This window comes from Lepidochelys kempii, chromosome 2 (genome assembly GCF_965140265.1).
Source record: "Lepidochelys kempii isolate rLepKem1 chromosome 2, rLepKem1.hap2, whole genome shotgun sequence".
NCBI classification, from domain to species: Eukaryota; Metazoa; Chordata; order Testudines; family Cheloniidae; genus Lepidochelys; species Lepidochelys kempii.
In genome coordinates, this window is record NC_133257.1 from 106258405 (window position 1) to 106285130 (window position 26726).

General features: G+C 42.4%; 2 protein-coding genes across 8 annotated transcripts in view; one reads left to right on the plus strand and one right to left on the minus strand.

The window, feature by feature from the left end:
- The window catches only part of KIAA0319 (KIAA0319 ortholog), an 83898-nt gene extending 75893 nt beyond the window's left edge, over positions 1 to 8005 (plus strand). For all 7 annotated transcript variants that reach the window (XM_073331866.1, XM_073331871.1, XM_073331868.1 and 4 more), the window contains one exon: positions 947 to 8005. In XM_073331866.1, the coding sequence (XP_073187967.1) occupies positions 947 to 1125 (179 nt within the window). In that variant the 3' untranslated portion in view covers positions 1126 to 8005. The remainder of the gene's footprint in view (positions 1 to 946) is intronic.
- Positions 8006 to 9958: 1953 nt separating this feature from the next.
- ALDH5A1 (aldehyde dehydrogenase 5 family member A1) lies at positions 9959 to 25989 on the minus strand. Its single transcript, XM_073331875.1, has 10 exons — positions 25629 to 25989; positions 23119 to 23202; positions 22542 to 22712; positions 21712 to 21828; positions 21079 to 21222; positions 19968 to 20111; positions 16556 to 16714; positions 14119 to 14288; positions 13252 to 13310; positions 9959 to 13055 (listed from the first exon to the last, which is right to left on the minus strand). Exons 1-10 carry the CDS (start codon positions 25926 to 25928, stop codon positions 12850 to 12852), a joined length of 1554 nt encoding a protein of 517 aa, XP_073187976.1. The 5' UTR covers positions 25929 to 25989; the 3' UTR covers positions 9959 to 12849.
- Positions 25990 to 26726: the final 737 nt, after the last annotated feature.

A 26726-nucleotide genomic window follows, 5' to 3' on the forward strand; every position in this document is an offset into this window, starting at 1 on the left:
AACTAGATAAATTCATGGAGGATAGGTCCATCAATGGCTATAAGCCAGGATGGACAGGAATGGTGTCCCTAGCCTCTGTTTGCCAGAAGCTGGGAATGAGCGATGGGATGGATCACTTGATGATTGCCTGTTCTGTTCATTCCCTCTGGGGCACCTGGCATTGGCCACTGTCAGAAGACAGGATACTGCGCTGGATGGACCTTTAGTCTGACCCTGTAGGGCCATTCTTATGTTCTTAATTTGATGGCAGTTACAAAGTTCTCTTCCATACATATTTTCTTCATTTTAAAGGAAAACATGTAAACAACATTTTTTTTTACGTTACAAAGTTAAAACTGCTTTCCTAACTAATACATAGCAATGTTGCATGTCCCAGATATGTCCCATTTAACTTCAGTGGGCTTTGGAGCATGCCCCTAGTTAACAGCTTCCCTTCACAATGAAAGGACTTTAATTTTGATTTCCCTCAGCCTAATGGGGAGAAACTTTAAGTGCAGCGGAGGAAAACCTCCTGAACAATAGACATCCTAAAAAGTAATACATTCACCCAGAAGCACAGACTTTTCATGATCAATCTTAGAGCTGTATGTGTGGATAGATTTAATGGATTGGTTCAAGCTGTTAGAAAGGACTGTGTTGCGTGATGAGATGCTTTCAATGAATTGTGAACAACTGTAGCAAAATAGAGGCAGAACAAGGCACAAGGCGCCAGCTGCTCAGGTAGTATCAATAGGTGAATCTCCACTGCGGTCACTGGAGTATCTGGCCCCCGATATTTCGTGTTTCTTTGTCTAATCTTTAATATGGATGGTGGTCTGAGTAGTTACTCTTAGAGGTAGTGCAGCACAGCATCACTGACTTTGCATGACACGACACAGGGGAGAGGTTACTAAATTTAAAAGTAAAACTTTCTGGAGACTCTTTTTACTGCTTGATTTACTTTCAGGTATAAAACACAGAAGTACAGAACACAATTCCAGTCTGATGGTTTCAGAGTCTGAGTTTGACAGCGACCAGGACACTATCTTCAGCAGAGAAAAGGTCGAAAGAGAGAATCCTAAGAACATCATGAATGGTTCTGTCAAAAATGGAGTTTCCTTCAGCTATAGCTCAAAAGACAGATAATTGAATGAGTGTAAAATGAAAGGACGTGCTGATTTGACACCCCAAGAAAGTGTTGATCCACCTTTTGTTTTTCAGAATCAGAAGCTTCCTAAAATTTATCCTAACAGCAGATGAAGTAAAATTCCAGTACAGCGGAGGGGGGATTAAACAAACAACTAACTTTTGTCATTGGTGTCAGAAGCACATTTAATTCCTCATTTGCTCTTTGCTGAACATTTGTGCATAAATGTCAGCAGACATTTTTCCTATAGTAGACCAATGAATCACTGCTATGACCCCAGCCAGGAGTGTTCTGTTACTAACAAAGGTGACTGTCTGAGGCTATATACAGGCTGTGTCTTTACTCTGTTTGCGTCACTCGGAGGAGCACTGTTTTATGTTATGTTATGTAGCTAATGTAAAACAGTAAAAGCCAACATTCAGAGTTTCTAGCTGCAAAGAGCAAAGTTAGGCTACAAGCTCCATCTTCATATACAGTTTTTAAGTTGGATACAGAAAGGGGAGGTCCATAGCTAGCATTTTTAATACATAGTATTTACCTCTAAGCTCTGCTTTATGACTGTGGTTTTTAGGGTAGCATGCCTAAGGTGAAAATGCCTCTGTTTTTAAGGGACATTTGCTATCTAGCAGTTTCACTTAATCAGCTGCAAGCTAATGTGATACGTTTGTATCCTGTACAAAGCACACGCCCCTATATTTACATCAAAAAAATGACAGCAGTGGAGGAATCCTGCCTTTTATTCTCTTCCGTTATGGTGACTGAGGCATGTATTTCTGTTCCCTGTGGGGCCTGAAGACCCAAGCGAGGGGTATGTAATAAAGAGGAGAGAGGGGCCGGGAGGACTTAGCATCTGTATGCCTCCTGCTATGTGTTGAGCACCCTAAACTTCCTTTGGCTTAAATTGGAGTTTAAGATGCTCAGGACCTTGTAAGATTGGACCCTTAATGCATTTAAATGGAGATGGACACTAGAATATGTCAGCCAGGGAGGTTTGTAATAGAGTTAGAATGTGTCAAGGCTGTTACTGAGCAAAGGCTTTTAACAAAGAGCCATATAGGAAGCAGGAGCTTTGATCGCACAGTAAGGGTTAGTTAGGGCTGACTGAAACTTTTGCTTGAATATTAGAGGGTTTTTTTGTTTACTCTTTGCTAGGGGGTTGGCTGTCTTGGGTCAGGAAGAAGGGCAAGACTGTCTGGGTTTTAGCTCACTGTTGTTCATAATTATTGTTCAGCACCCAGGTATAATTCAGGGGTGCCAAATTAGAAGCACCCCATCACGTCCTTGAGATTTGTGTAAGGAGAACCCAGGTGATATGTGGACTTCATTTGTTCATGGCTACGGTGGTGAGGGATACAGACCAGTCAGCTTAACTTCAGTATCCGGGAAATTCATTGAGCAAATAATTAAGCAATCAGTTTGTGAAGACCTAGAAGATAATAAGGTGGTAAGTAATAGTATGGATTTGTCAAGAACAAGTCATGTCAAACCAACTCAGTAGCTTTCTTTGACAGGGTAACAAGCCTTGTGGATTGGGCAAACAGTAGATGTGGTATGTCTTGACTCTAGTAAGGCTTTTGATACTGTCTTGCATGACCTTCTCATAAATAAGCTAGGGAAATACAACCTAGATGGAGCTACTATAAGGTGGGTGCAGAACTGGTTGGAAAATCGTTCCCAGAGAATAATTATCAGTGGTTCGTTCACAGTAAAGCTGGAAGGGCATAATGAGTGTGGTCCCACAGGTATCAGTTCAGGGTCCAGTTTGGTTCAATATCTTCATCAGTGATTTAGATAATGGCATAGAGAGTACACTTATAAAGTTTGCGGGCGATTATCAAGCTGGGAGGGGTTGTAAGTACTTTGAAGGATAGGATTAAAATTCAAAATGATCTGGACAAACTGGAGAAATGGTCTGAAGCAAATAGGATGAAATTCAATAAGGACAAATGCAAAGTACTCCACTTAGGAAGGAACAATCAGTTGAACACATGCAAAATGGGAAATGACTACCTAGGAAGGAGTACTGCGGAAAGGAGTCTGGGGGTCAGAGTGGATCACAAGCTAAACAGGAGTCAACAACAGTGTAACGCTGTTGCAAAAAAATCAAATATCATTCTGGGATGTATTAGCAGAAGTGTTTTAAGCAAGACGTGAGAAATAATTGTTCTGCTCTACTCTGCACTGATTAAGCCTCAACTGGAGTATTGTGTCCAGTTCTGGGCGCCACATTTCAGGAAAGATGTGGACAAATTGGAATAAGTCCAGAAGAGAGCAACAAAAATGACTAAAGGTCTAGAAAACATGACCTATGAGGGAAGGTTGAAAAAATGTGTGTTTTTTTTTCTTGAGTGGTAACAGCTAATTTATAACCCTTCATTATACATGTGTAGTTGGGATTATATTTTCCAATATGCATTATTTTGCTCTTATCAATGTTGAATTTCATCTGCCATTTTGTTGTAATTCTTTGCAGTCAGCTTTGGATTTAATTATATTGAATAATTTTGTATCATCTGCAAACTTTGCCACTTCACTGTTCACTCCCTTTTCCAGATCATTAATGAATATGTCAAACATCACAGGTCCCAGTACAGATCTTTGGGGGACCCTGCTGTTTACTTCTCTCCATTGTGAAAACTGACTATTTATTCCGACCTTTTGTTTCTGATCCTTTAACCCAGGGTTGGGCAAACTTTTTCGCTTGAGGGCCACATCGGGTTTCTGAAATTTGTATGGAGGGCCAGTTAGGGGAGGCTGTGCCCCCCCCTGCTTCTTGCCCCCTCACAGCCCTCCCCGGGACTCCTGCCCCATCCACACACACACACCCTCGCTCCCTGTCCCCTGAGTGCCCCCCACAGCCCCATCCAACCCCTCCTCTCATTCCTGACTGCCCCCCCCAATCACCCCTTCTCCCTGACCGCCCGTAGAACCTCTGCCCCTGATTGGCCCCCGCTGCCCCATCCAACCCCCCCTCTCCTTCCTGACTGCCCCGACCCCTATCCACACCCCCACCCCTGCCCACCACCCCGAACTCCCCTGCCCTCTATCCAACCCCCCCTGCTCCCTGTCCCCTTACTGCGCTGCCTGGAGCACTGGTGGCTGGCAGCACTACAGCCGCGCTGCCCAGAGCACCAGGACAGGCAGCCGTGCCGCCCGGCTGGAGCCAGCCGCACCACCACGCAGCAAGAGCCCCGCCCCCCAGAGCATTGCGCTGGTGGTGCAGTGAGCTGAGGCTGCGGGGGAGGGGGAAAAGCGGGGGAGGGGCCGGGGCTAGCCTCCCGGGCCAAGAGCTCAAGGGCCAGGCAGGAGGGTCCCAGGGGCCGGATGTGGCCCGCGGGCTGTAGTTTGCCCACCTCTGCTTAAACCAGTTACTGATCCATGAGAGGACTGTCCCTCTTATCCCGTGATTAGTTAGTGTCCTTAAGAGCCTTGGTGAGGGACCTTGTCAAAGGCTTTCTGAAAATCCAAGTACACTATATCCACTGGCTCTCCCATATTCACGTGCTTGTTGATGCCCTCAGAATTCTAATAGATTGGTGGAGGCATGACTTGCCTTTACAAAAGTCTGTTGTCTCTTCCATAACAAATCGTGCTTATTGATGTGCTTGATCATTCTTTTTTTCACTACAGTTTCTACCAATTTGCCTGTTAGTGACATAGGCTCACTGGTCACGATCTCCTTGGGTGCCCTTTTTAAATATCAGTGTTAAATTAGCTACAATCCTGTCAGCTGGTACAGAGTTTTAATGATAGGTTACATACTACAGTTAGTAATTTTGCAGTTTCATATTTGAGTTTCTTGGGTGAAGACCATCTGGTCCTGGTGACTTATTACTGTTTAATCTTCTATTGACTCATCAGTGTGGGATAGTACTTCAGATTTTGTGGCTAAAAAGAAATAGCTCTGAAGTCCGTATCGCCCCCACATCTTCTGCAGTGAAAATCGATGCAAAGAATTCATTTAACTTTTCTGCAATGGCCTTGTCTTCCCTGAGTGCTCCTTTAGCATCTTGGTATTCTAGTGGTCCCCGTGTCTGTTTAGGAGGCTTCCTGCTTCTGATGTACTTCAAAAAAATCTTACTGTTAGTTTTTGTGTCTTTAGCAAGTTGCTTCTCAAATTCTTTTGTGGCCTGCCTGATACTTGAACACGTAACCTGTCAGAGTTTGCGGCACCTTCCTATAATCTTCACTAGGATTAGACTTGCAAATGGTAAAGGACGCCTTTTTGCCACTAATGGCCTCCACGGCTCTGCTGTTTAGCGATGGTGGCATTCTTTCTGTCCTCTTATTATTTTTTCTGATTTGTGGTGTAGATTTAGTCTGAGCCTCTGTTACGGTGTTTTTAAATAGTCCTCATTCTGCTTGCAGGCATTGGACCCTTGTGACAACTCCTTTTGATTTCCATCTAACAAGCATACTCATTTTTGCGTAGTTCCCCCTTTTAAACTTAAATATTAATACCTTTCTGGCTCTGAGAATTTGTGATATCAAATGTTAATATCATCAGTGGTCCTTAAGGCTAGCATGACTTTTTTGTCAGGCATTCAGGACTGAATATAACAAGCCCTGGACTTTGGATCAGTGTAATTTTTATTTCTAAGGATGCTGAATTCCTGGAGTCTCTGCGCAGGCAATACCCAGAACTGGGAGGGCAAGGCTATTAACTGGTAGGGTTAAAATGCATTGGTGGAACTGAGTGGGGAAGTCTGCCTATTTTTATGGACTGTGCTGGACTTGAAGCACTCAAGATCCACTCTGACAGACAAAATAAAAATATTAAAAATGCCCCAGGGCGCTGGGAACTACTCAGAAAATTCCCACACCTACTATACAAGCAGCGGAGGGTTGCGATGCTAACACTGTACACGAAAGTATCAATACGTTAATAAGGAGAAGCATGGCAACTATATTCTTGCCTGCGTCCCTTCAAAGTTAAGCCCTGAGTGCAGCTGATATATTGAAGATGCTCTCACTCATTACTATAAGAGGCATTTAATAAGTCCACACACTAATTGTTGCGCATGGGAGCATCCATACTTACAGAACATAAAACTCCACCACTCTAAGCAAGCTAAAACCTCTTTTTACCATGGCAGACAAAGTGCTTCTGCATATGAGGTGAAATTTAGCTGGACATATCTGACAAGAACAGTAAAAGCAAAGCCTCTGTCTTCTAATTCAACCCCTGGATTAACGGAACTGTTGCTGATAGTGTTAACTGTTGTCTGACGGTCATGACTAAGTTACATTTGACAAGGCCAGTTATCTCATTTCTTGTTTCACACTTGTCAGATATATTTCCAACTACCTTCTGGGAGGACAAAAGGAACTTTATCAGCCTCATTGTCAAGTGCACCAGATACAGCTGTAGTTCAGGGACCCCTCCCACGCACACACTGCCGTGTTGCCAAACATACTTGCCTATGCGATGCTAATTTTATTTTATTCAGCAGATTGTCTTGAGGAAATGGAAGTGCACACGCTCATGCAGGGGGGTTCATCTGCAGGGGCTTTAACAACACAGTATGTCTTGTCTCCATTCTTTATTCTACCCCTTCAAACCTGAGAGCAGCTCAAAAATGCTAGAGCTTAACATTCCTCAGACAGCTCTGGCCTTCTTCAAACAATCACAGGCCAAAACCGTCAGGCCCCCCCCCATTTAAGCAAAATTCCTGTCCAAGTTTGTGGGTGTATTGCCTGTATAACAAGTGTGGGTTTTGATCTTTGCTATGTTGAGATGATAAGGGAATAAGTTATAATGACCTTGAGTTTTGGGTGGTGATGGAGCAGAGAAAATGACAATTGTCAACTGCTGGACAATGTATGGAAGACTGGTCTGAGAAATAGAGATGAATGATGAGTATCCCTCTAGGACAGTGGATCTCAAACTTTTTTACTGGTGGTCCCTTTCACATTGCAAGCCTCTGAGTCTGACCCCCCTAATAAATTAAACACACAGTTTAATATATTTAACACCATTATAAATGCTCGAGGTGAGGAGGGTTTGGGGTGGAGGTTGACACCTCGCAACCCCCTGAGGGGTCCCAACCCCCATTGTAAGAACCCCTGCTCGAGGAGAAGGATGAGTGGGATAAGAAAGTGGGGATGGGAGGTCCTAAAGCATAAGGGAGAGTTGTACTTTAGGATTCCAAATACAGCGCAGTGTCAGATCCAGGTGTAGCAAGGGAGAAAAAAGCCCAAAGGTTTGAAACTGATAGTACTTTAAACGAAAATACATTTCCCTGTAGCATAGGCAATGAATTAAGTGAATGTCAGCCACATGTCAGTACTTTGCCTCTGTATAGAAGCATGGTGCCCCGTGTGTGGGCGAGCTACTGCAGACTTTCTAATAGGAATCTGTCTCTAGAAAGTGTTATATATTGCAAATGATAATATATTATAACTGGAACCATTTCTGAAGTGATACTATTACATTTATGTAGCCCTAATAAAGATCTGTCTTTCCCTCTAAGAGGCTCGGTCATGTGTCCTTGTGGCTGTTGCATTCTTCTGTATCTGAGGTTCAATTCTGAGGTCAGAGCAGTGTAGTAAAAACAATTACATGCTTTAGCTTTTCTGTTCATACATCAAACCATAGGAGTTAAATTGTTTTTGACCCTTCTTTGTGCTGAGTGGCAAAGAAAATATGAGAGGTAGGAATGAGTTCAGTATATTGAAGAAGAGGACAAAGAAACCAGAAACTCAAATTATAATTGCAGCTCTCGGAGAGGGGCTGTCTGTCCTAGAGCTGTGCAAATCAACAAAATCAGTTGTTTGCTGGCAACTACATAAAAATCAGGGGACAAAATGTTTTGATTCAACCTGACAACAAAATGTTTCAAAGTTTTCAGTGAATTGAAATAAAAATATTTCATTTTGTGAGACTGAATTTTTTTGGGGGGGTGGGTCAGAGTGTTTATTATTGTCTTTAATAAAATTGACAGACACTTCAAATCAAAATGTTTTGCTAGCTGTTTAAATAAAGCCTGCTTTCTTTTTCACGAGCTAAGTATCGTTATGACAGAGTGCCCTTTTCAGATAACTGGAATAGCCCAATTCTGTCATCCCCCTGGACATGTGGGTACAAGTGGCAGCTCCATGCCATGCTACAGGTAAGAGGATGGAGTAGTTATGATTCTTAAGTGTTCTGTACAGTGGCATGGCCTGTAGCCTTCTGTATAACATTTAAGCCAGCATAATCCTGCTTCTCCCTTTCCTCAAATACTAGGCATTTCCAACTCGGCCAGGAATTCTGCAGTAGGGCCAGCTGCAACAAGTTTTGTCCATCCTAGCGTTGAAAAGTGACTTTGTTAAACAATGAAAACATAAGATTCCCTATTTTTGCCTCAATTACAGATCAGATTTGTTTATAAGTAAAATGTCCTAATTGCCAGCTGTGCAAGCTCAGGCTGAGATCTGAAAACCAAGTCAATTCTCCTTTTCCACGTGCTATTGGCCACATTCTGCATTCATTTACACAAGTGCATCTCCATTGTTTTCAAGAGGATACACATGTAGTTAATTGTCTTCCACAGGGTTACATTTGATCCTATATCTGTAACTTAATTAACAATTCTGCTGATGAACAGAAAGGAATAAGACCCTGCATAGCTTCCCCCCCAGATGCTGTGTCTCTGTAATACTAAAAGGAGTAAATAAATCCCCCACTCTTTTCATCCATCACTACAGCAGCCAGTTATGATGCTGAATACACCCTGGGAACGGAACTGCTCAGTAAGAAGGAACTACTTTTACAGTCACAATTCAGAGTGAAACTACTTTCAGGGAGGAATATGCTCAGGTGATCAAGACAGCATGACCAGATCCAGTCGTTTGGAGACAAATGCTGCCTCAAAGTTTCCTAGGGAAAGGGGTCTTGGATAGGAGATGCTATTGACAACAGCTAAACTTTAGCCTCTGAGTTGTGTATGCCATACTTAATTCTCTATAAAGTTGGTCTTCCAGACGTCTCAGCAGTGGGAGAAAGAGAATGCACTTCATGTCAAATTGTAGGGCGAGGGCCAAAGTCATTTCCGAGGGCTACTGCAAATGAAAATGGCCATTATAAGATGGAAGGATATCCTAGTGCCAAGCCAGTGCTTACTGAGAGCTCCTTACTCACGGGATTGGAAAATTTCCTGCATGGAGCACCTGCATGATACGATGAAGAAACATACCAGTTATTTCAGAGGTAGTCTAGCAGACATGCCCAATGGCGAGTTTCACAGTACTAAATTGTAGAAACTGAAATGTGTGTCTATGAAGTGGGCAGATTTTCCAAGTTTTCTTTAGGAAGTGAATATGCAGCAGAGTGCAAGCTAGTTGGCTCGTGTAAGATAATTAGACTTGTACACCTCGCTGTCAAATCAAAGTGCAGCACAACATGCTTGCTACTTTCTCCAAGCAGAATTCAAGTTCTGACAGATCCCAGGCAAATTTTACACATTAAGTACTGCAAATGCGTCTACTATTATAATCATGCTGAATGCCACACAATATGGCAATACACTTTTTATTGCCTCTGCAGGAGCAACTTTCTGGGAAGCCTTAGGATCAAGAGCCTCCTTCACTTATTTTGCTCAATTGAACAAAGTTGGTCAAGGCATGCATGTTGGTGGGGAAATGCGTTACGTAAGGTAACTTACTGAAAAAGCATTCCTATGGTGGTCAGAAATGGTGTTGGGCCTACTTGAGAGAAAAAACAGTGCAGACCTAAAAAGCTACTGGGTGTAATGGCACCTGGAATATATATGGCACCTGGACTTAAACAGCAATTGAGTATTAAACAGCCTAATTAATCAATTTAACACAGAAAAGTGAATGCCCACAATATCCAGTGCTTTCACAGGTGTTAGATATTTATTTCTTGAAAACAGTTCAGTTTCTTTGCTAAATAGCATGCGTTCTTTGAACACACATTACATGAGAAAAAAGCTAGACAATCACAAACTAAATCAAACTGAAACGTAAGAATTCAAGTCTATGTTTTCTTAAAGGATCACAGTTTTTGATAAGAGTACAACATTTGTAAGAAAGATCAATTTGTGCTATTTGACATAGACATTACCTAGAAAACCATACAGATTCAAACACTGGAGTCCAGACATGGAGGAAACCTTGACAAAGAATTTTTTTTTAAAGTTAATCTAAGATACTGTCAGTTATGACAGGTTTCAGAGTAGCAGCCGTGTTAGTCTGTATTCTCAAAAAGAAAAGGAGTACCTGTGGCACCTTAGAGACTAACATTTATTTGGGCATAAGCCGTAGCTCATGAAAGCTTATGCCTCAAATAAATTTGTTAGTCTCTAAGGTGCCACGAGTACTCCTTTTTGTTAAAGTTACGTAACAAAAGGTTTGTGCTTCCTGTTGTCAGACACAGTTCAAAGATATCTTGTGCTGGGTAAAGAGTAAAAATTTACTCAAGTTTTATTTAATTCTATTCAGAGAAGAAAATCCAGCCTCATAAAACAAGACACCAAAATTTTAAGACAACCAACAGTATTGCATCTGACATAGAGGCAACCGATGAGAGCAGTGCAATTTGAGTGCCTGGCTGAAGTGACGGATGAGTCCATCTGTCTAAGGTACTTATAAAACTGCCTGTGTGCTTGCCGTATTTAAGCTATAGTACTTTGGGATGTAGCAAGTACTGGCTGTATTTTTGTGCAGCACCTCTGCTGAATAAGAAATGGATGATTAAGATACCTTGTTCTAGCTGCCCTACTTTCATACATGCCATAACACAATGCTCTCAAAAAATCAGGGTACTATGTATGCTCATCTACAAGAGTTTAAAAGTGGTTAATATGAACAGGTACATCTGTCTTCTCCTTATTAACTCCAAAAGCACACACTGCAGGTGATAAAGCCTCAGTGCCTTCATTTTTATATGTATTGCATTAGGGACTTCTGTAAGGGCAATGAGTGTCCTTTCCAAACCCTGTTTGTGGCATCACTTCAGCACAATGCACTCATGCATTTTACAGACAGTAAGGAATGAGCTCCAGCCACACCTAGTGTAATATAAAAATAATCTAAATAACATTTAAAATGTTGAGTAGCAATCAATACTCCTCCGTGTTCACTTGCGAAGGCTCTGCTCCACCTTGCTTTTCTGTTAAACTTAAGTGTCATTCCAAAAATAATTTCCCCCTACCTTGGTTTAATTGAATACCATTGTCTATTTGACAGGATACATTCATCTAGAGAGAGCCGTCAGCTCACTTTCATTCTGTAATTAAATGTAAAAGTCTGGCTAAACAGCAGTTAGCCAAAAATGAAAACACACAACTTCTACTCCCCAGCCTCGGACAAGCCAGTTTAAAATTTTCTATAGGATCTTCTGAGGAAGTTTAGTTTGGTGAATAAAGTGCTTATTTTAAGTCAAAACCATGTTAATACACCATTATTTGCTTCACATTAAGGAACTTTTACATCACCTTTTAATGATGCTTTCAGTTGAGGCTACATAGACTAAGCGGATGACATACAAAGTCTGCCTCTGAAGACCTATATAATCTTTATTAGGTTGTAAGTTAGATGAGTTTGGGGTTTTGTCCCACTCCGCGATGGACATCTGCCCATGTGACAAGGAGCCCAGTCCAGGGCCTGGTAGCATTTAAGGCACAAAGCCGCAGGAGCAGTACCGCCTGCTGAGGCTCTGTAGTTGAGCAAGCTGAAGTGGCTCTTTGAAGGAGTGGGAGGAAAGCACTCCTTAAAAAGTTGGTTGGCAACATTTATGTTGATGACCATCCTCTTCCCTTTCCCAGGTGGGGTCATACTGGTCTTGCACAGGGGAATGAATGGATATATATTGTCATGTGGAGCTCATTTACATAAATCTCTCCCCACCCCACCCCCGAACAGCTCAGCAGAGTGTCCCTGCAACATGCATTCCTCTACTACACACTAAGCTAGCCATCCCCCAAGCTCCACTGACTCATTAGGCAACCAGTTTATACACACTACTGCGACTTACAGCCCTTGTTTACGTGGTAGCACAGGTTGTGTATCTGTTCCTGAAACTACTAAGCTCTTAGGCATAAGTTAGGATGTCTGCTCTGGAGAGGGCAAAGCTGCAACAGCAGGTGGTGTTGCAATTAGCAGTGATGTATACTGACATAGCTGCACACTAGCCTGTAAGAATGCCTGGCTCCAGCCATTACCACTAATTCCTCCCCTTCACAAGCACCAAGTTCTCCTGCAAACTTTAATAAAAGTAAGCAATCTGAAAAAGTTCTACAACAGCGTTAGCAAGTTGAGAATTAAGTGCATATTTGGCACAAAACCATGAAGGACAGGCTACCCTCCCCAACACTTCTCCACTCCCTACACAGATGCGTGAATATTAGGAGAGACAGAAGGAAAAAAAATTGCCTATGTCCTCCAGAACAGAAATTATGATTTTCATTATGCACAAATCTCCAAATTCTTCCTATTTACATAAGGTAACCCAAATAACAGAAACTATTCCTCCCTCATCCCCCATCTAAGAGGCACTGTCATTCAACTATTGGGTATTACTACTAAATCTATGTAACTAGTAATATTTGTGTTTTACAAGTGTCAGCACAGAGCTACATAAAACATCTCTCTCTACATGTAGTCACACAACAGCATTACTTGGATTTGAAGAGGGTAACACTCACATTAATATACAGACAGTCCACCCCAAACAGGACATTATTCCAGGCCTTTGTGGATTGTGTCATTTCTGCAAATTATTATAAGCCTCCAAAACAGACATACTTTATTTCTAGGTACTCATCAATACCATATTTTGAACCTTCTCGTCCTAAGCCAGACTGTTTCACACCACCGAAAGGGCACTCCACTGAGGACATTATTCCTTCATTAACACCAACTATTCCAACCTCCAGCTGCTCTGCAACTCTCCAGATCTGGGCTGGGTCTTGAGAATAGAAATATCCTGTCACATGAATGTAAAAATATATTGTTAACATAGAACAAAAATCAAAAGGACATGGCAGCAGAAGGTTTTGGGGAAGGTGCTTATTAGCAAACAGAAATAATCAAAATCAAATTCTTCATCTCACACCACTGCAACACTAAGCTCAAGTTTGTAGCTGCACAGTGGTGTATCTGTCTGAAAAGGGAGAACGTACCTGCTAAACCCACATTGGCTGAATTTGCTATAGCAACAGCTTCTGCTTCAGTATCAAACCTGTCAATATAAAGAAACAGAGAACCAGTGAGACCTGCAATCAACATAGCGGGGTGGAAAAGGAAGTAATCCTTACTGCCTTCCTGGTCTCTGGATACTGAGAAGCAGCCTCACTGCAAATGGGACAAAGTGAATGTAGGTTTGTTCTCCTTGGTATATTTCTAGTGTTTTATTATTTAATTTTAGGTCTCAAGCCAGGGTGCTTTTGCCATTTCCCTTGAGTTACATCAAATTTTAAAATGTGTTAACACTTGTCAACTAATGTGGTTTAAACACGCCATTCACTTTCGCTGTCTTGACAAGATCTCACATCTGAGAAAGATTCGTAAATCTTCGCCCCACTGAGTCCTACCAGGTTCAATCATACTGGGGAGGGGGGAAAAAAAAAACCCTCAGAGAAAAAGACTGCTAGAGAGGGGAAATTGTCCAAAGGGTACTTTGGATCAGAGAAACACAGAACTATTAGGTCATGTGACAAAATGCAAAAGCTCTCAGGTCCCTTAAAGGAGCATGAAAATTGATGGTCTTTACTGTTATCCTCCCTCGTTAAACTGCAGGTGCCATTTAAAAAAAAAAATCTCACTGAAAAAAAGTTTACAGGTCAAAATTACAGGTACAGTTTTAATAAGTAAAAATCCGAGAGAGAGAGAGAGAGAGAGAAGTAATCTCATCAGAAGCCAAAAAAAAAAAAAACTGTGGAAGAATAATAATAATAATGCAGATTGTATACTTATTCACATGAAATAAAATACTTTTTTGAAGTTTACTAAACTCTCTCTATGTTAATCTGAAGAATGGATTATCTTACTTGATAACTGGTGCTAAGGGACCAAATGTCTCTTCTTGCGTGCAAAGCATGTTTGTTGTGACGTTGCTGAGCAGAGTAGGCTCAAAGAAATTCTTTCCAAAACTGTGCCGTTTCCCTCCTGTCACAATGGATGCTCCTTGAGAAACTGCATCGCTAATGTGTCTCTCCACCTGAGATGAGCAAAACAAGAGATATCAAGCTAGCATTTAGCAGTAAAGGTTTGGTCTTCTTTTCTTGAATACACAACAAGATTCCCCAAAATTAAACAAGGCGTTAGACAAAAAGGGTTTATTCTGCTCCTTATTTAGAGACTGAGACACTGCTTAAAACCTCCCTTTTTGCTGAATTTTCATCTCTCCTCCTGAACATAACCTGAATTTTAGATTTACAAACCAGGATCACTTGCAATGCAGAGCTGCAATTCAGCAAAGATTTACATAAATGCTTAACTTTACGGAGGCTTATTAGTCCTGCTGAAGTCAAGGAAAGTTAAGCACATCTGTAAGTCTTTGCAGGATCAGGGCCACACATTCATGGTCAGCATCGTCAGAGAGAGATACAAAAGACCATGCAGTGCTTACCTACTGACAAAAGAAAACTATCCTATCTCAGGGCTTGTCTACACTGGCAATTTACAGTGCTGCAACTTTCTTGCTCAGGGGCGTGAAAAGCGCCAGTGTAGACAGTGCACCAATGCTGGTAGCTGCGCTCCCATTGCTGGTAGCTGCGCCCTTCGTGGAGATGGTTTTTTTCAGAGCGCTGGGAGAGCTCTCTGCCGTGACCACACAAGCCACGTTAAAGCGCTGCCAGTGTAGACTAGCCCACAATAGCAAGTCTTCAAGATGTTATTGGAGAGACCATATCTCCATCTATTCTCTAACGTGAACAGAACGCACATTAAACTAACTTCTATGAACACCAGCCCGAGTGGACAAAAACTGATGATTTCTTTTTAAAAAATGGATTTTTAAAGATATAAAATCAGACTTTTATTTTTAAAAACAAGACCTTAAAATTAAATTTGAATTTATGGTAACCTACGGTAAAGGCCTAAACTTACTACAATCTATTCAAATCATTTTTAAAAAATGAATTAAAAAAACCTACTTTATACCAGTGAGTCATCTGCAAATTTTTGTAAGTAAAAGAGTGCTACTTTTTAAATGTAAAGAGAATTGGGGTGGGGAGGAGAATCTTTACCTGTTGAGGTCAATTCAAGCTTTATAAATATGTCAATGTCATATGGTGCATTAAATATCTATATTATTTTCATTCTTTACAACAGAGTGAATGGTGGTATTGATATTTTTCCTAATGCAAGTACTTTCAGTTCTTGTTGTACAGAAAAGCTTTTTCTTTAATTTTACTTTTGGATTCAGTTTAGCCAGCTGGTGCAGAGAATATATTTTCTTCTTTTGGATCATCCAAATTAAGAAACCAACTGGGAGTTGAAAAAGTAGGAAAGCTTGTGTTCCTCTTCCAATCTATGAACTATAATACAAAAAAACCCAGGTGGGAGAAGATGAACTCTACTAATTCTAGAAATTTGAAGGAGAGGGGCCAGATTTTCAAAGATATTTATGAACCTAAAGATGCTGATAGGCACCTAGGGGGCTGTAGCATCTTCACACAAATTAGGAATAAAAAATCATCATCTAATAAATAAATGCAATGCCACTCCTCATTTTCCATATAATAAAAAATGTAAAAAATGAAGAATCTGAATAAATGTATGTTAAGAAATATAACTATTTATATAAATGAAAATGCACCTTTCTTTAGGAAAATACCTAAAATGTACAAATGCAAAACAAAATTAAAAGTCGCCTTCCACATTCAGAGCCCCCAATAGTTTTAGCCCTAATTTATTTTTCTGCTTAGTTTTGATACACAAAAACAGACTGTTCAAAACAAAAACTGTCATGCTACCTAGAGACATGAATATACCCAATACAACCCCCACAGTCTGTTAAGCGCAAATGTTCTCCAAAAAAATACCAATCAGAATATAATTAGGAAAAAAGGCTTGCTCTTGGTAGATTATTCCCCTTTCTTTTCCTAGTTTAACAAGGCAATGATCGCTTTAATTACTCCTGTTCACATCACTGTGGGCTTTGAGGAGAGAATACTTTCTGCAAATATAGAGAGACAAAATGGATGAGATAATATCTTTTGTTGATGAGACAGACAAGCTTTTGAGCCACACAGAGCTCTTCTTGAGATCTGGAAAAGGTACTCCCAGCATCACCGCAAAATGAAAGGCGGAACAGATTAAGTAAATAGCATATACTGTAAGGGACCATTTCAGGTAGAGTGGCAAATATAGTCTTACAAAACAGGTATACAATGTGTTTAATACTTCCTAAAAATATAAATTACAATTTCAGAAGTGAAATCAGTATATTTTGAATACACACACACACACACACACACATACCTTTCCCACTGCTTTTTCATTAATTAATGGCCCCTGGGTAGTTCCTTCATCAAATCCATTTCCTACACGTAGCTCTCTTTCAATGGCTTTGGCAAATTTTTCCACAAATGCATCGTGGATCTTTTTTTGCACCAAAAACCGGTTTGTGCAAACACATGTCTGAAAACAAACATGAAAGAATAACAAGACAAAGCTTAGTGCTGTTCCCATTTTTTACAGCACAGTAACTAGTTACCATTACACTTCCTTCCATGCCTTCTCTTCACCCACATAGGCTGTTACTAAGGTTTGCCCTTCTCTCATTACAACACTCTGAAAATCAAACACTAACAAGCTGGAAGTGTTTCCCTGAAACACCGTCACCCTGTTAGCAGGTGAGGATCCTGCTAGGAAAGGGTTAAGTGGGTGCCACAGATTCTCTGATATATGTATCTACCAGGATACAAGGGAGGTGTGGTGGGAGTTATCCTCTAACCAAAGGATACAGGATGTGGGTTAAGTAGCAGGCTCGGCATCTAAGCAAAGGTAGGAGCTGATATTTCTGTTATCTTGTTGTCTGTGTTAAGTCAGCCAAATCCCACATGAAGGAGGGTCTGGATTTTACAAGTTGGATTTGTAGGTTTGGGGAAGGAACACCTGCTCACTCTGACCCTTTGTTCTGTCTATACCCTCCTCTCCTCCTGCCTTGATTACTACAACCTTTTGCTTGATGTTCTCCAGTACACAACTGCTAAAATGTTCCTTTGCAAGTCAGGCTACATTATCCCCCTTTGAAAACTTTCTATATCAAGTCTAAATTCCTTAGCCTTGCATATAAGATCCTACATGGCTCTGTCTTGGTTTATATCTTGGGTCTTGTTTCATGTTGTCATGTCCCCATTCACCACTTTTGTTCTACCAAAGATTCCAGCCTCATTACTATCCTCATTTCCTTCTCCCAGGCCAGTCTTTGCATTTTCTCTCATGCTGTCCCCTCACTTTGACTAGTGAAATTATTTAATGCTAATCAGGTTCTTTTCAAAATCCACCTAAAACTTGCTTCTTCTGCAAGGTTAATGGGCGGGGGGGACCTTTTGTAGTGATAATCAAGGTGGGCCATTTCCACCAGTTGACAAGAACATCTAAGGAACAGTGAGGGGTGGAGGTGGGGAATAAACATGGGGAAATAGTTTTACTTTGTGTAATGACTCATCCACTCCCAGTCTCTATTCAAGCCTAAGTCAAACTGTATCCAGTTTGCAAATTAATTCCAATTCAGCACTCTCTTGTTGGAGTCTGTTTTTGAAGTTTTTTGTTGAAGAATTGCCATTTTTAGGTCTGTAATTGAATGACCAAAGAGATTGAAGTGTTCTCCGACTGGTTTTTGAATGTTATAATTCTTGACGTCTGATTTGTGTCCATTTATTCTTTTACGTAGAGACTGTCCAGTCTGACCAATGTACATGGCAGAGGGACATTGCTGGCACATGATGGCATATATCACATTGGTAAATGTGCAGGTGAACGAGCCTCTGATAGTGTGGCTGATATGATTAGGCCCTATGATGGTGTCTCCTGAATAGGTATGTGGACACAGTTGGCAACGGGTTTTGTTGCAAGGGTAGGTTCCTGGGTTAGTGGTTCTGTTGTGTGGTGTGTGGTTGCTTCAGGTTGGGGAGCTGTCTGTAAGCACGGACTGGCCTGTCTCCCAAGATCTGTGAGAGTGATGGGTCGTCCTTCAGGATAGGTTGTAGATCCTTGATGATGCATTGGAGAGGTTGAAGGTGATGGCTAGTGGCGTTCTGTTATTTTCTTTGTTGGGCCTGTCCCGTAATAGGCGACTTCTGGGTACTCTTCTGGCTCTGTCAATCTGTTTCTTCACTTCAGCAGGTGGGTATTGTAGTTGTAAGAATGCTTGATAGAGATCTTGTAGGTGTTTGTCTCTGTCTGAGGGGCTGGAGCAAATGCAGTTGTATCGTAGAGCTTGGCTGTAGACAATGGATCGTGTGGTGTGGTCTGGATGAAAGCTGGAGGCATGTAGGTAGGAACAGCAGTCAGTAGGTTTCTGGCATAGGGTGGTGTTTATGTGACCATTGCTTATTAGCACCATAGTGTCCAGGAAGTGCATCTCTTGTGTGGACTGGTCCAGGCTGAGGTTGATGGTGGGATGGAAATTGTTGAAATCATGGTGGAATTCCTCAAGGGCTTCTTTTCGATGGGTCCAGACGAAGAAGATGTCATCAATGTAGCTCAAGTAAAGTAGGGGCATTAGGGGACGAGAGCTGAGGAAGCGTTGTTCTAAGTCAGCCATAAAAATGTTGGCATATTGTGGGGCCATGCGGGTACCCATAGCAGTGCTGCTGATTTGAAGGTATACATTGTCCCCAAATATAAAATAGTTATGGGTGAGGACAAAGTCACAAAGTTCAGCCACCAGGTTTGCCATGACATTATCGGGGACTCTGTTCCTGACAAACATCCTTACAAACAGGTTTGGTTGCCCCAAAACTGTGAGCCACTAATTTAAAGCAGAGCTAAATACACTTTGTAGTGTCTACTTTAATGGCCTGAAATGAGAGTTGTCTTCAGGAATTCATGTGAGTTTATTGCTTGTGAAATGTCCATATTGTTGGGAACACTGGGGCATGGCCACTAGGTAACTCGAGGGGATGGAAGACCACAAGTGTCAATGAAGCCCCCTCGCACTAGGCCCCTGTGTCCTTGCGCCCCCCCCCCCCACACCTGGAGGCATTCGCAGCAGCTCTGCATACTAGGCCCAAGTGTCCTTGGCCCCCCCGCCTGGAGGCACACACAGCAGTTATGCTGAGAATCTGCAACAGTATGTTGCAGAGTCAGACTGCCTGAAACTAAGCAAGGCCAAACAGGGGAGATATGAAAGAACAATGCTGAATAAAGCAGCTTTATGTATAGTTTAACAAATGATACAAAGAATCAGGGAACTAGCTGGAAACTGGATTGGCTGGCTATATGGATACTTGGAGCAGCTTGCTATTGAATAAGTATGCTGGAAAAAAGAATGTATAAAAGCCTGTGTAACTTCCTGCTCTGTTGTGCAGGATTTGAGATTTTATTCTCCCTGTACCTTTTTGCAGCTGCAAATAAACTTTTCTGCTTCTCCACCCCGTTGTGATTATTGGGTGTAGCACACCGGGTAACGAACCACTCAAGCTGTTGTTCAGCCTCTCGGCACTGGGTGCCGGCAACAATATGACAAAATCATCTGAAACGGATACCCTTGTTGGCAGTTTCAGCAGAGAGGCACTGAACTGGCATTGTAGACTCATCTTTTCAATCCAGCATATTTCCTTTCACAAGCAAATAAAGTTAGGCAAAAATAGCTTAATCACAAAAAATAGGGCTCTTTCATGCTCCAAAACGTGAAATAGGCAAGGTAGAAAAATAATTCTCTCACCTGCCCCGAGTTTCTGTATTTAGAAGCCAGAGCTCCTGCAACAGCTCGGTCCACGTCAGCGCTGTCAAACACTATAAATGGAGCATGCCCCCCAAGCTCCATGGAAACCCGCTTCACAGTGCCAGCAGCGTGATGCAGCAGAATCTACAAGTATACAGCAGACACCAAACAGGATAAGTGTGTAAATATTCAGTTCACTAACAAATCAGAATTTAGAGGCAGGGGGAACTAACTCTGGTGGGGATTGAACTCCCATAATGAACCTACAAATTCGCCACAGAGTCAATAGTCCATCTTTCCCATTCCCTTGCCAAAGCAGGCAATCTGATCCTACATTGAAGTCTCCAGTGGAAAAACTCCCACTGACATTAATAGGGCCAAGATTTCACCCAATTACTTTGTCCAGCCTTTATTTAACTAGAACTCAGGGAAGAGCTGCTTCTACTTTCCCTTGCAAGATCATTCCACATTGTAATAAAACTTGCTGGTAAGATTTTTCTCCTGATATCCAGTTTAAATTTTACCCTTCCCGCTGTCATCCCATTCCTCCTCAGACCATTTTAGAAAATGCCCCTTTCTTGTTAAGAGAAAGATTCTGCCATCTTAACCCCCCACACTAGTATTTTATTCCTCAAATAGTCCCAATGATTTCCATTAGACTACTCGCAGAGTAAAGGGAGTAGAATCTAGCCTTAAGTAAAGATTTCACCTCATGACCCTTCCCTTCTTTCAGTAATGCACTACATTACTGAGCAGCACATTCTGAGGTATTCCCATTAGATTTAAGTCATCATGTAACCTGAAACAGCAGTTTCTGGAGCTGAACTTTCCTGAGTAACTGCTGTGCATCATTCCAGTTTGTAATTTGATGAAGATTACCACTGTTCTAAAAAGCTAACAGATACCAGATTAAATGGACAGTAATTCAAGGAAAAGTACTTAACAGGGATTTGTGTGAAGCCCTCAACAGCCAGAAAGGAAGAAAGTTTGTTGCAGTGTGGGGAAGAACCACCCCAAAGGAAAATGTTGTATATACACCTTTCTCCCCTCAAAACACTTCCCCTTGCTTTTCAGTAAAAACCCTTCAGACTTTCACCGTCTTGTCAAGTACCTTTCCTGTAGCAGTGGACCCAGTAAACGATATTTTTGCTACCAAAGGATCAGTGCACAGGGCCTCCCCAACAGCTGGAGTTTGTTGTTGGGAACAGGGGACAACATTAAATACTCCTGCTGGAATCCCAGCCTGGTTTGCAAGCTGCAATGAGAAACAGTGAATATGCAGTTACAAAATAATGTACTTTGTATAAGGATCAGGTAGGTAATATTTTTATATTCATATATGTATTTGTAAATTTGCTCTGAAGACATAAGCACTGAGTCAATGGGAGCTGAGGGTGCTCTGCAATTCACAATATTGGGCCCCATAAACATTACATGTTGGCATTGCTATAGGCTGTTGCTGACATCAATTAAAGCAAAGATATTCAAATTTAAAGCTGACTTTTGTAAAGCTAGGCCAATGCTGGAAGATACTCCTAATATGCCCATAATATATTCCAATGTTTTTATTTATTTTAAAGGTAACTATTAAATCTAAACCACCATCTTAACAGAATAAATTTGTACTCTCTCTGTGTGAGACTGTAGCCAAGAGTTATGTTTGAATGCCACTTCACTTTCTGTTTACATACTGCTACTGTGAGATACAATCCATTGCTAATGTAATACCAGCGCAAAAGCTCACCTCAGCAAGTGCTAATGCTGATAATGGTGTGTCTTCCGCAGGCTTCACCACCACAGTACAGCCTGCTGCCAGAGCTGCACCAACTTTTCGTGTAATCATAGCGCTGGGGAAATTCCACTAGGTGGAGAGAAATATACAATGAAAAATCAGAAAAGCTGCATACTTCCCTCTCTGCCCAAATAACTAGCTATTTTTTGCAACTCCTAGGAAGAATCAAAACAAATCTTGTATAAGAATGAGACTTTGCTTTACTTTCACATTTAAATACTTTTCAAAAATAGAAAAGGGGAGAAGAGGCAGCATTTACAAAATACTGTGTATATAATGCCACTACCAATTTTCTTATGCTCTAAAAATTCGACTAATTAAATGGCAGAGAGATTTCTACATCTGTGAGAAACTGGTATTACCTATATTAACTCAAAAACTTCAACCTTTTGGGGGTGCACCTGCTGCTAAGAGTAGGTGGAGAAAAAAGATATGAGGAAACAAATCCATACCCCTAGGAACATGAAAACCAAAAACATGACATGTATTTTCAGTATGAAAAAGCCATTATTTGTCTCATGATACGTAACTCAATGTAGAAACGCATCCAGACCAATGCTGTAACTTTCTCATATCTTATCTAGAGCGTGTACTCTGTCCCACTTGGCCATGCAGGGGAGTAAAGTCCACCCAGAACAAATGAGTGGGGAGCAGAAAAAGGCCAGGGGGGATTCAGGGGGATTTCTCCTGGGCCATGGCGGTATATGCTACCCCATTCTCAGAGCTGAGCCAAAAGCCCTAAGTTAGTCCTTAATCAGTCTGACAGATCCAGCTGCACTTACAGGGGTGATAATGGCTGCCACTCCAACAGGCTGTTTCAGCACCAAGATCCTTCTATCTTTCACAGAAGGTGGAATGATGTCACCATAAATGCGACGAGCTTCTTCTGCAAACCATTCCAGGAAGGAGGCAGAATAAAGAATTTCACCTTCTGCCTCTTTCAGAGGCTTCCCCTATGATTAAATCACAATGCAGAAATACTTCAAAGAGACCAAAGTGATTGAAAAAAGTCACTTAGGTCATTATTTTTACTCTTATTATTATTTGTGTAACCATGGCACTTAGGAGCCTTCGTCATTGTGCTAGGCACAGTAAATGGCACTTTGATTCCAGGTTACATACATTTTGGACAGAGTCTGGGCTAAGGATTTATAGGAGTCTTTCCATTACTTCAACAGGCTTTAGATCAGGCCCTACATGGTAAATTCTATAGCTAATGTGCCTTTCTTGCTTAAGGCCTGGGAGTTGTGGGTACATACTACCACTCAGGATAAGACCCTTTGTTGCCAAAGGGGTCCTTTGCTGGCAAAGAGGCCTGAAAAATGCTGAAATTAGCACATTTTTACATGTAAAACTTACATTCTCTGCTGTAATTATCTTAGCAAGGTCATCTTTATTCTCCATCATCAAACTGTACCATTTGCGAAGTAACACACTTCTCTCCTAGGCAAGGAAAAAAAATACCTCCTTACAGTGTGTATGCTAACACCCATTGTTTCATGTTCTCTGTGTATATAAATCTCCCCACTGTATTTTCCACTGAATGCATCCGATGAAGTGAGCTGTAGCTCACAAAAGCTTATGCTCAAATAAATTTGTTAGTCTCTAAGGTGCCACAAGTCCTCCTTTTCTTTTTATAGATAAGAATGTTACTAAACTGAATTAACTTCATACTTTATGTATAAATGAATGTGTGCTGTTCAAATAGAAAAAAGATAACGGAGTAAGGATGACATGAATTCAAAATTGTATTGGAGGGCTAGTGATACCACTATAGACAACGGTCCTTTCAGTCAGTCAACTTCTTTCAGACAGTACCAGGTGCTTCAGAGGAAAATCCGTGTGTGTGTACTCATATATATATTCTCCCCACTGTGACTATTTGTATACAGGTCTACCTCTTTTGAAACTAATAAGCCCTTGGCCTCAATATCTTGTGGCAGTCAGTTTCACATGCTTTAGATGTATGTAAAGGACTACTTGCTTATAAACAGTTAATGAGAAAAGGAGGACATGCTTTTGAAAAAAACAAAAACAAAAAACACTTTTTCTAAGGCAGCGGCTCTCAACCTTTCTAGACTACTGTGCCCCTTTCAGAAGTCTGATTTGTCTTGTGTACCCCAAGTTTCAGCTCACCTAAAAACTACTTGCTTACAAAATCAGATATAAAAATTAGGGCTGTCGATTAATCACAGTTAACTTACGCGATTAACAGTGCAATTAAAACTGCGATTAATCACGATTAATTTTTGAGTTAAACAATAGCAATTGAAATTTATTAAATATTTTTGGATGTTTTTCTACATTTTCAAATATATTGATTTCCATTACAACACAGTATACAAACTGAACAGTGCTGACTTCATATTATTTTTGATTAAATATCTGCACTGTAAAAAGAAACAAAATAGTATTTTTCAATTCACCTCATACACGTAGTGCAATCTCTTTACCGTGAAAGTGCAACTTACAAATGTAGATTTTGGTTTTTTGTTTTTGGTTTTTTTGGTTACATAACTGCACTGAAAAACAAAACAATGTAAAATTTTAGAGCCTACAAGTCCAGTCAGTCCTACTTTTTGTGCAGCCAATCGCTAAGACAAACAAGTTTGTTTACGTTTATAGGAGATAATGCTGCCCACTTATTATTTAAAATGTCACCAGAAAGTGAGAACAGGCGTTGGCATGGGACTTTTGTAGCTGGCATTGCAAGGTATTTACATGCCAGATATACTAAACATTCATGTCCCTTCATGCCTCAGCACTATTCCAGAGGACATGCTTCCATGCTGCTGATGCTTGTTAAAAAAATAATGGTTTAATTAAATTTGTGACTGAACTCTTTGGGGGAGAATTGTATGTCTCCAGCTCTGTTTTACCTGCATTCTGCCATATATTTCATGTTATAGTAGTCTCGGATGCTGGCTCAGCACATGTTGTTCATTTTAAGAACACTTTCAATGCCGATTTCATAAAACAGGAAGAAGGTACCAATGTGAGATTTCTAAAGACAGCTACAGTACTCGACCCAAGCTTTAAGAATCTGAAGTGCCTTCCAAAATCTGAGAGGGACGAGGTGTGGAGCATGCGTTCAGAAGTCTTGAAAGAGCCACACTCTCTATACAGAGCTGTATAAACAAGTTATTCTACGAAATTTTAGTCTGTACTGACTTCCCTAGGCAAATAACCAGATGAGTTGATGTAACCCCAAGGAAGACCTCTGTGTACCCCCCTGCCCCTCCGAGGTGTACCTGTACCGCGAGTTGCAAACCACTGTTCTAAGGTATGTGTAAGGTGACTTGTGGCCTTCAAGCCAGCTTTTAAATTTAAAGCACCACCTACTAACTGTCTCCACCAACCCCTCATATTAATGACAGACCTATTAGTAGCTGTCCCTAGAGGCCTGTCAGACCCTCCCTGGGCTGCACCTGCTGCTGCACATCACCAGTCCCTGCCCCAAAGCGCTCCCAGGCGAAGTATGGGATTAAATACACCACACACAAGAACAGAGGCAGCTGAATCAAGCCCACTGGAGCTCTTTAAGCCCCCAACCCTGCCCTGGGCTCTGCCCGCCAAGGGGGCAGCCGGCCTGGTTCTCCTGCGGGGTCACAGCCGCAGAGGCGGGCATGCCGTGGGCGCACCTGGAGAGTACATCACACTCTCCCAAGGTCCTGCCGTGCCCCGCTCGCCCTCCAGGGGGTGGGGGAGGGCCTGACTGCAGCCCGGGACACCGTCCCTCAAAGCTCCCGCCTGTGGGTCCCTGTCCCCCAGAGCGCGGAGGCGGGGGGGGCTCCCTGGGCCGGGCTTTCCCCTCACCTCCCGTCTGCCTCGCCCGGCCGGGTCCCGCTCGCTTCGCCCGGGGCTCTCACCTTGGCGGGGGCCGCGCTCCAGCCGGGCCCGGCCTCCCATGCGGCTCTCACCGCGGCCCGGGCCTCGGCCACGCCGCAGTCCGCCACCCGCCCCAGCTCGGCGCCGCTGGCCGGGTCCAGCACGGGGAAGGCGGCGGCCGCCTGCACCCAGCGGCCCCCCACGAAGCCGCCCGAGCGCGCCAGGGCGCCGGGCAGACGCGGCGGGGCCGGGCCGGAGCCGCTGCGCCGGAGCGGGGCCGGGAGCAGGTGCGGGGCCGCCCGCAGCCGCAGCCGGGTCCAGGGGAGCCGCCAGCTCGCCATGGCCGCGCGGCGGCGGGGAGCAAGGAGCGGGCTGGGCAGCGGGAGCCGGATCCCCGGGCCCCAGCCGCGCCCCAGTCGGCAGGCCTGGCCCTGGGCTCTTTGTGCGCCCGCTGGTGGCCTGGAAACGGCTTCCTGCAGAAATGTACTGCCTGCAGCGGGTTGTAAGAAACTACTGTTGCAAAAAAAAACTGCTGCCTCATGCAGCAAAGTCCTACAGGTAGCCGTTTGCCCCCTGCACTCATGGCAGGACAAAGTATTAACTAGACCATTCCTGCTGTGTGTTTGTCCAACCCGCTCTTAAAAATCTCCAGGGATGGAGATTCCCTTCCCTCCGCAACTTATTCCAGTGCTTAATCACCTCGACAGGAAGTTTTTCCTAATGTCCAACCTAAACCTCCCTTGCTCTTGGCCTATCCTCAGAGGTTAAGGAGAACAATTCTTCTCACTCCTCCTTGTAACAACCGTTCATGTACTTGAAAACTGTTATCATGTTTCAGTCTTTCATCATAGGTCCTGTTTTATAGACCTTTCATCATTTTTGTTGCTCTTCTCTGGATTTTCTACAGTTTGTGCACCTATTTCCTGAAATATGGTGCCCTGAACTGAACAAAATACTCCAGTTGAGGCCTAATCAGTGCAGAGTAGAGCAGAATTACTTCTCTTGTCTTAGAGTAACAGCTGTGTTAGTCTGTATTCGCAAAAAGAAAAGGAGTACTTGTGGCACCTTAGAGACTAACCAATTTATTTGAGCATGAGCTTTCGTGAGCTACAGCATCCGATGAAGTGAGCTGTAGCTCA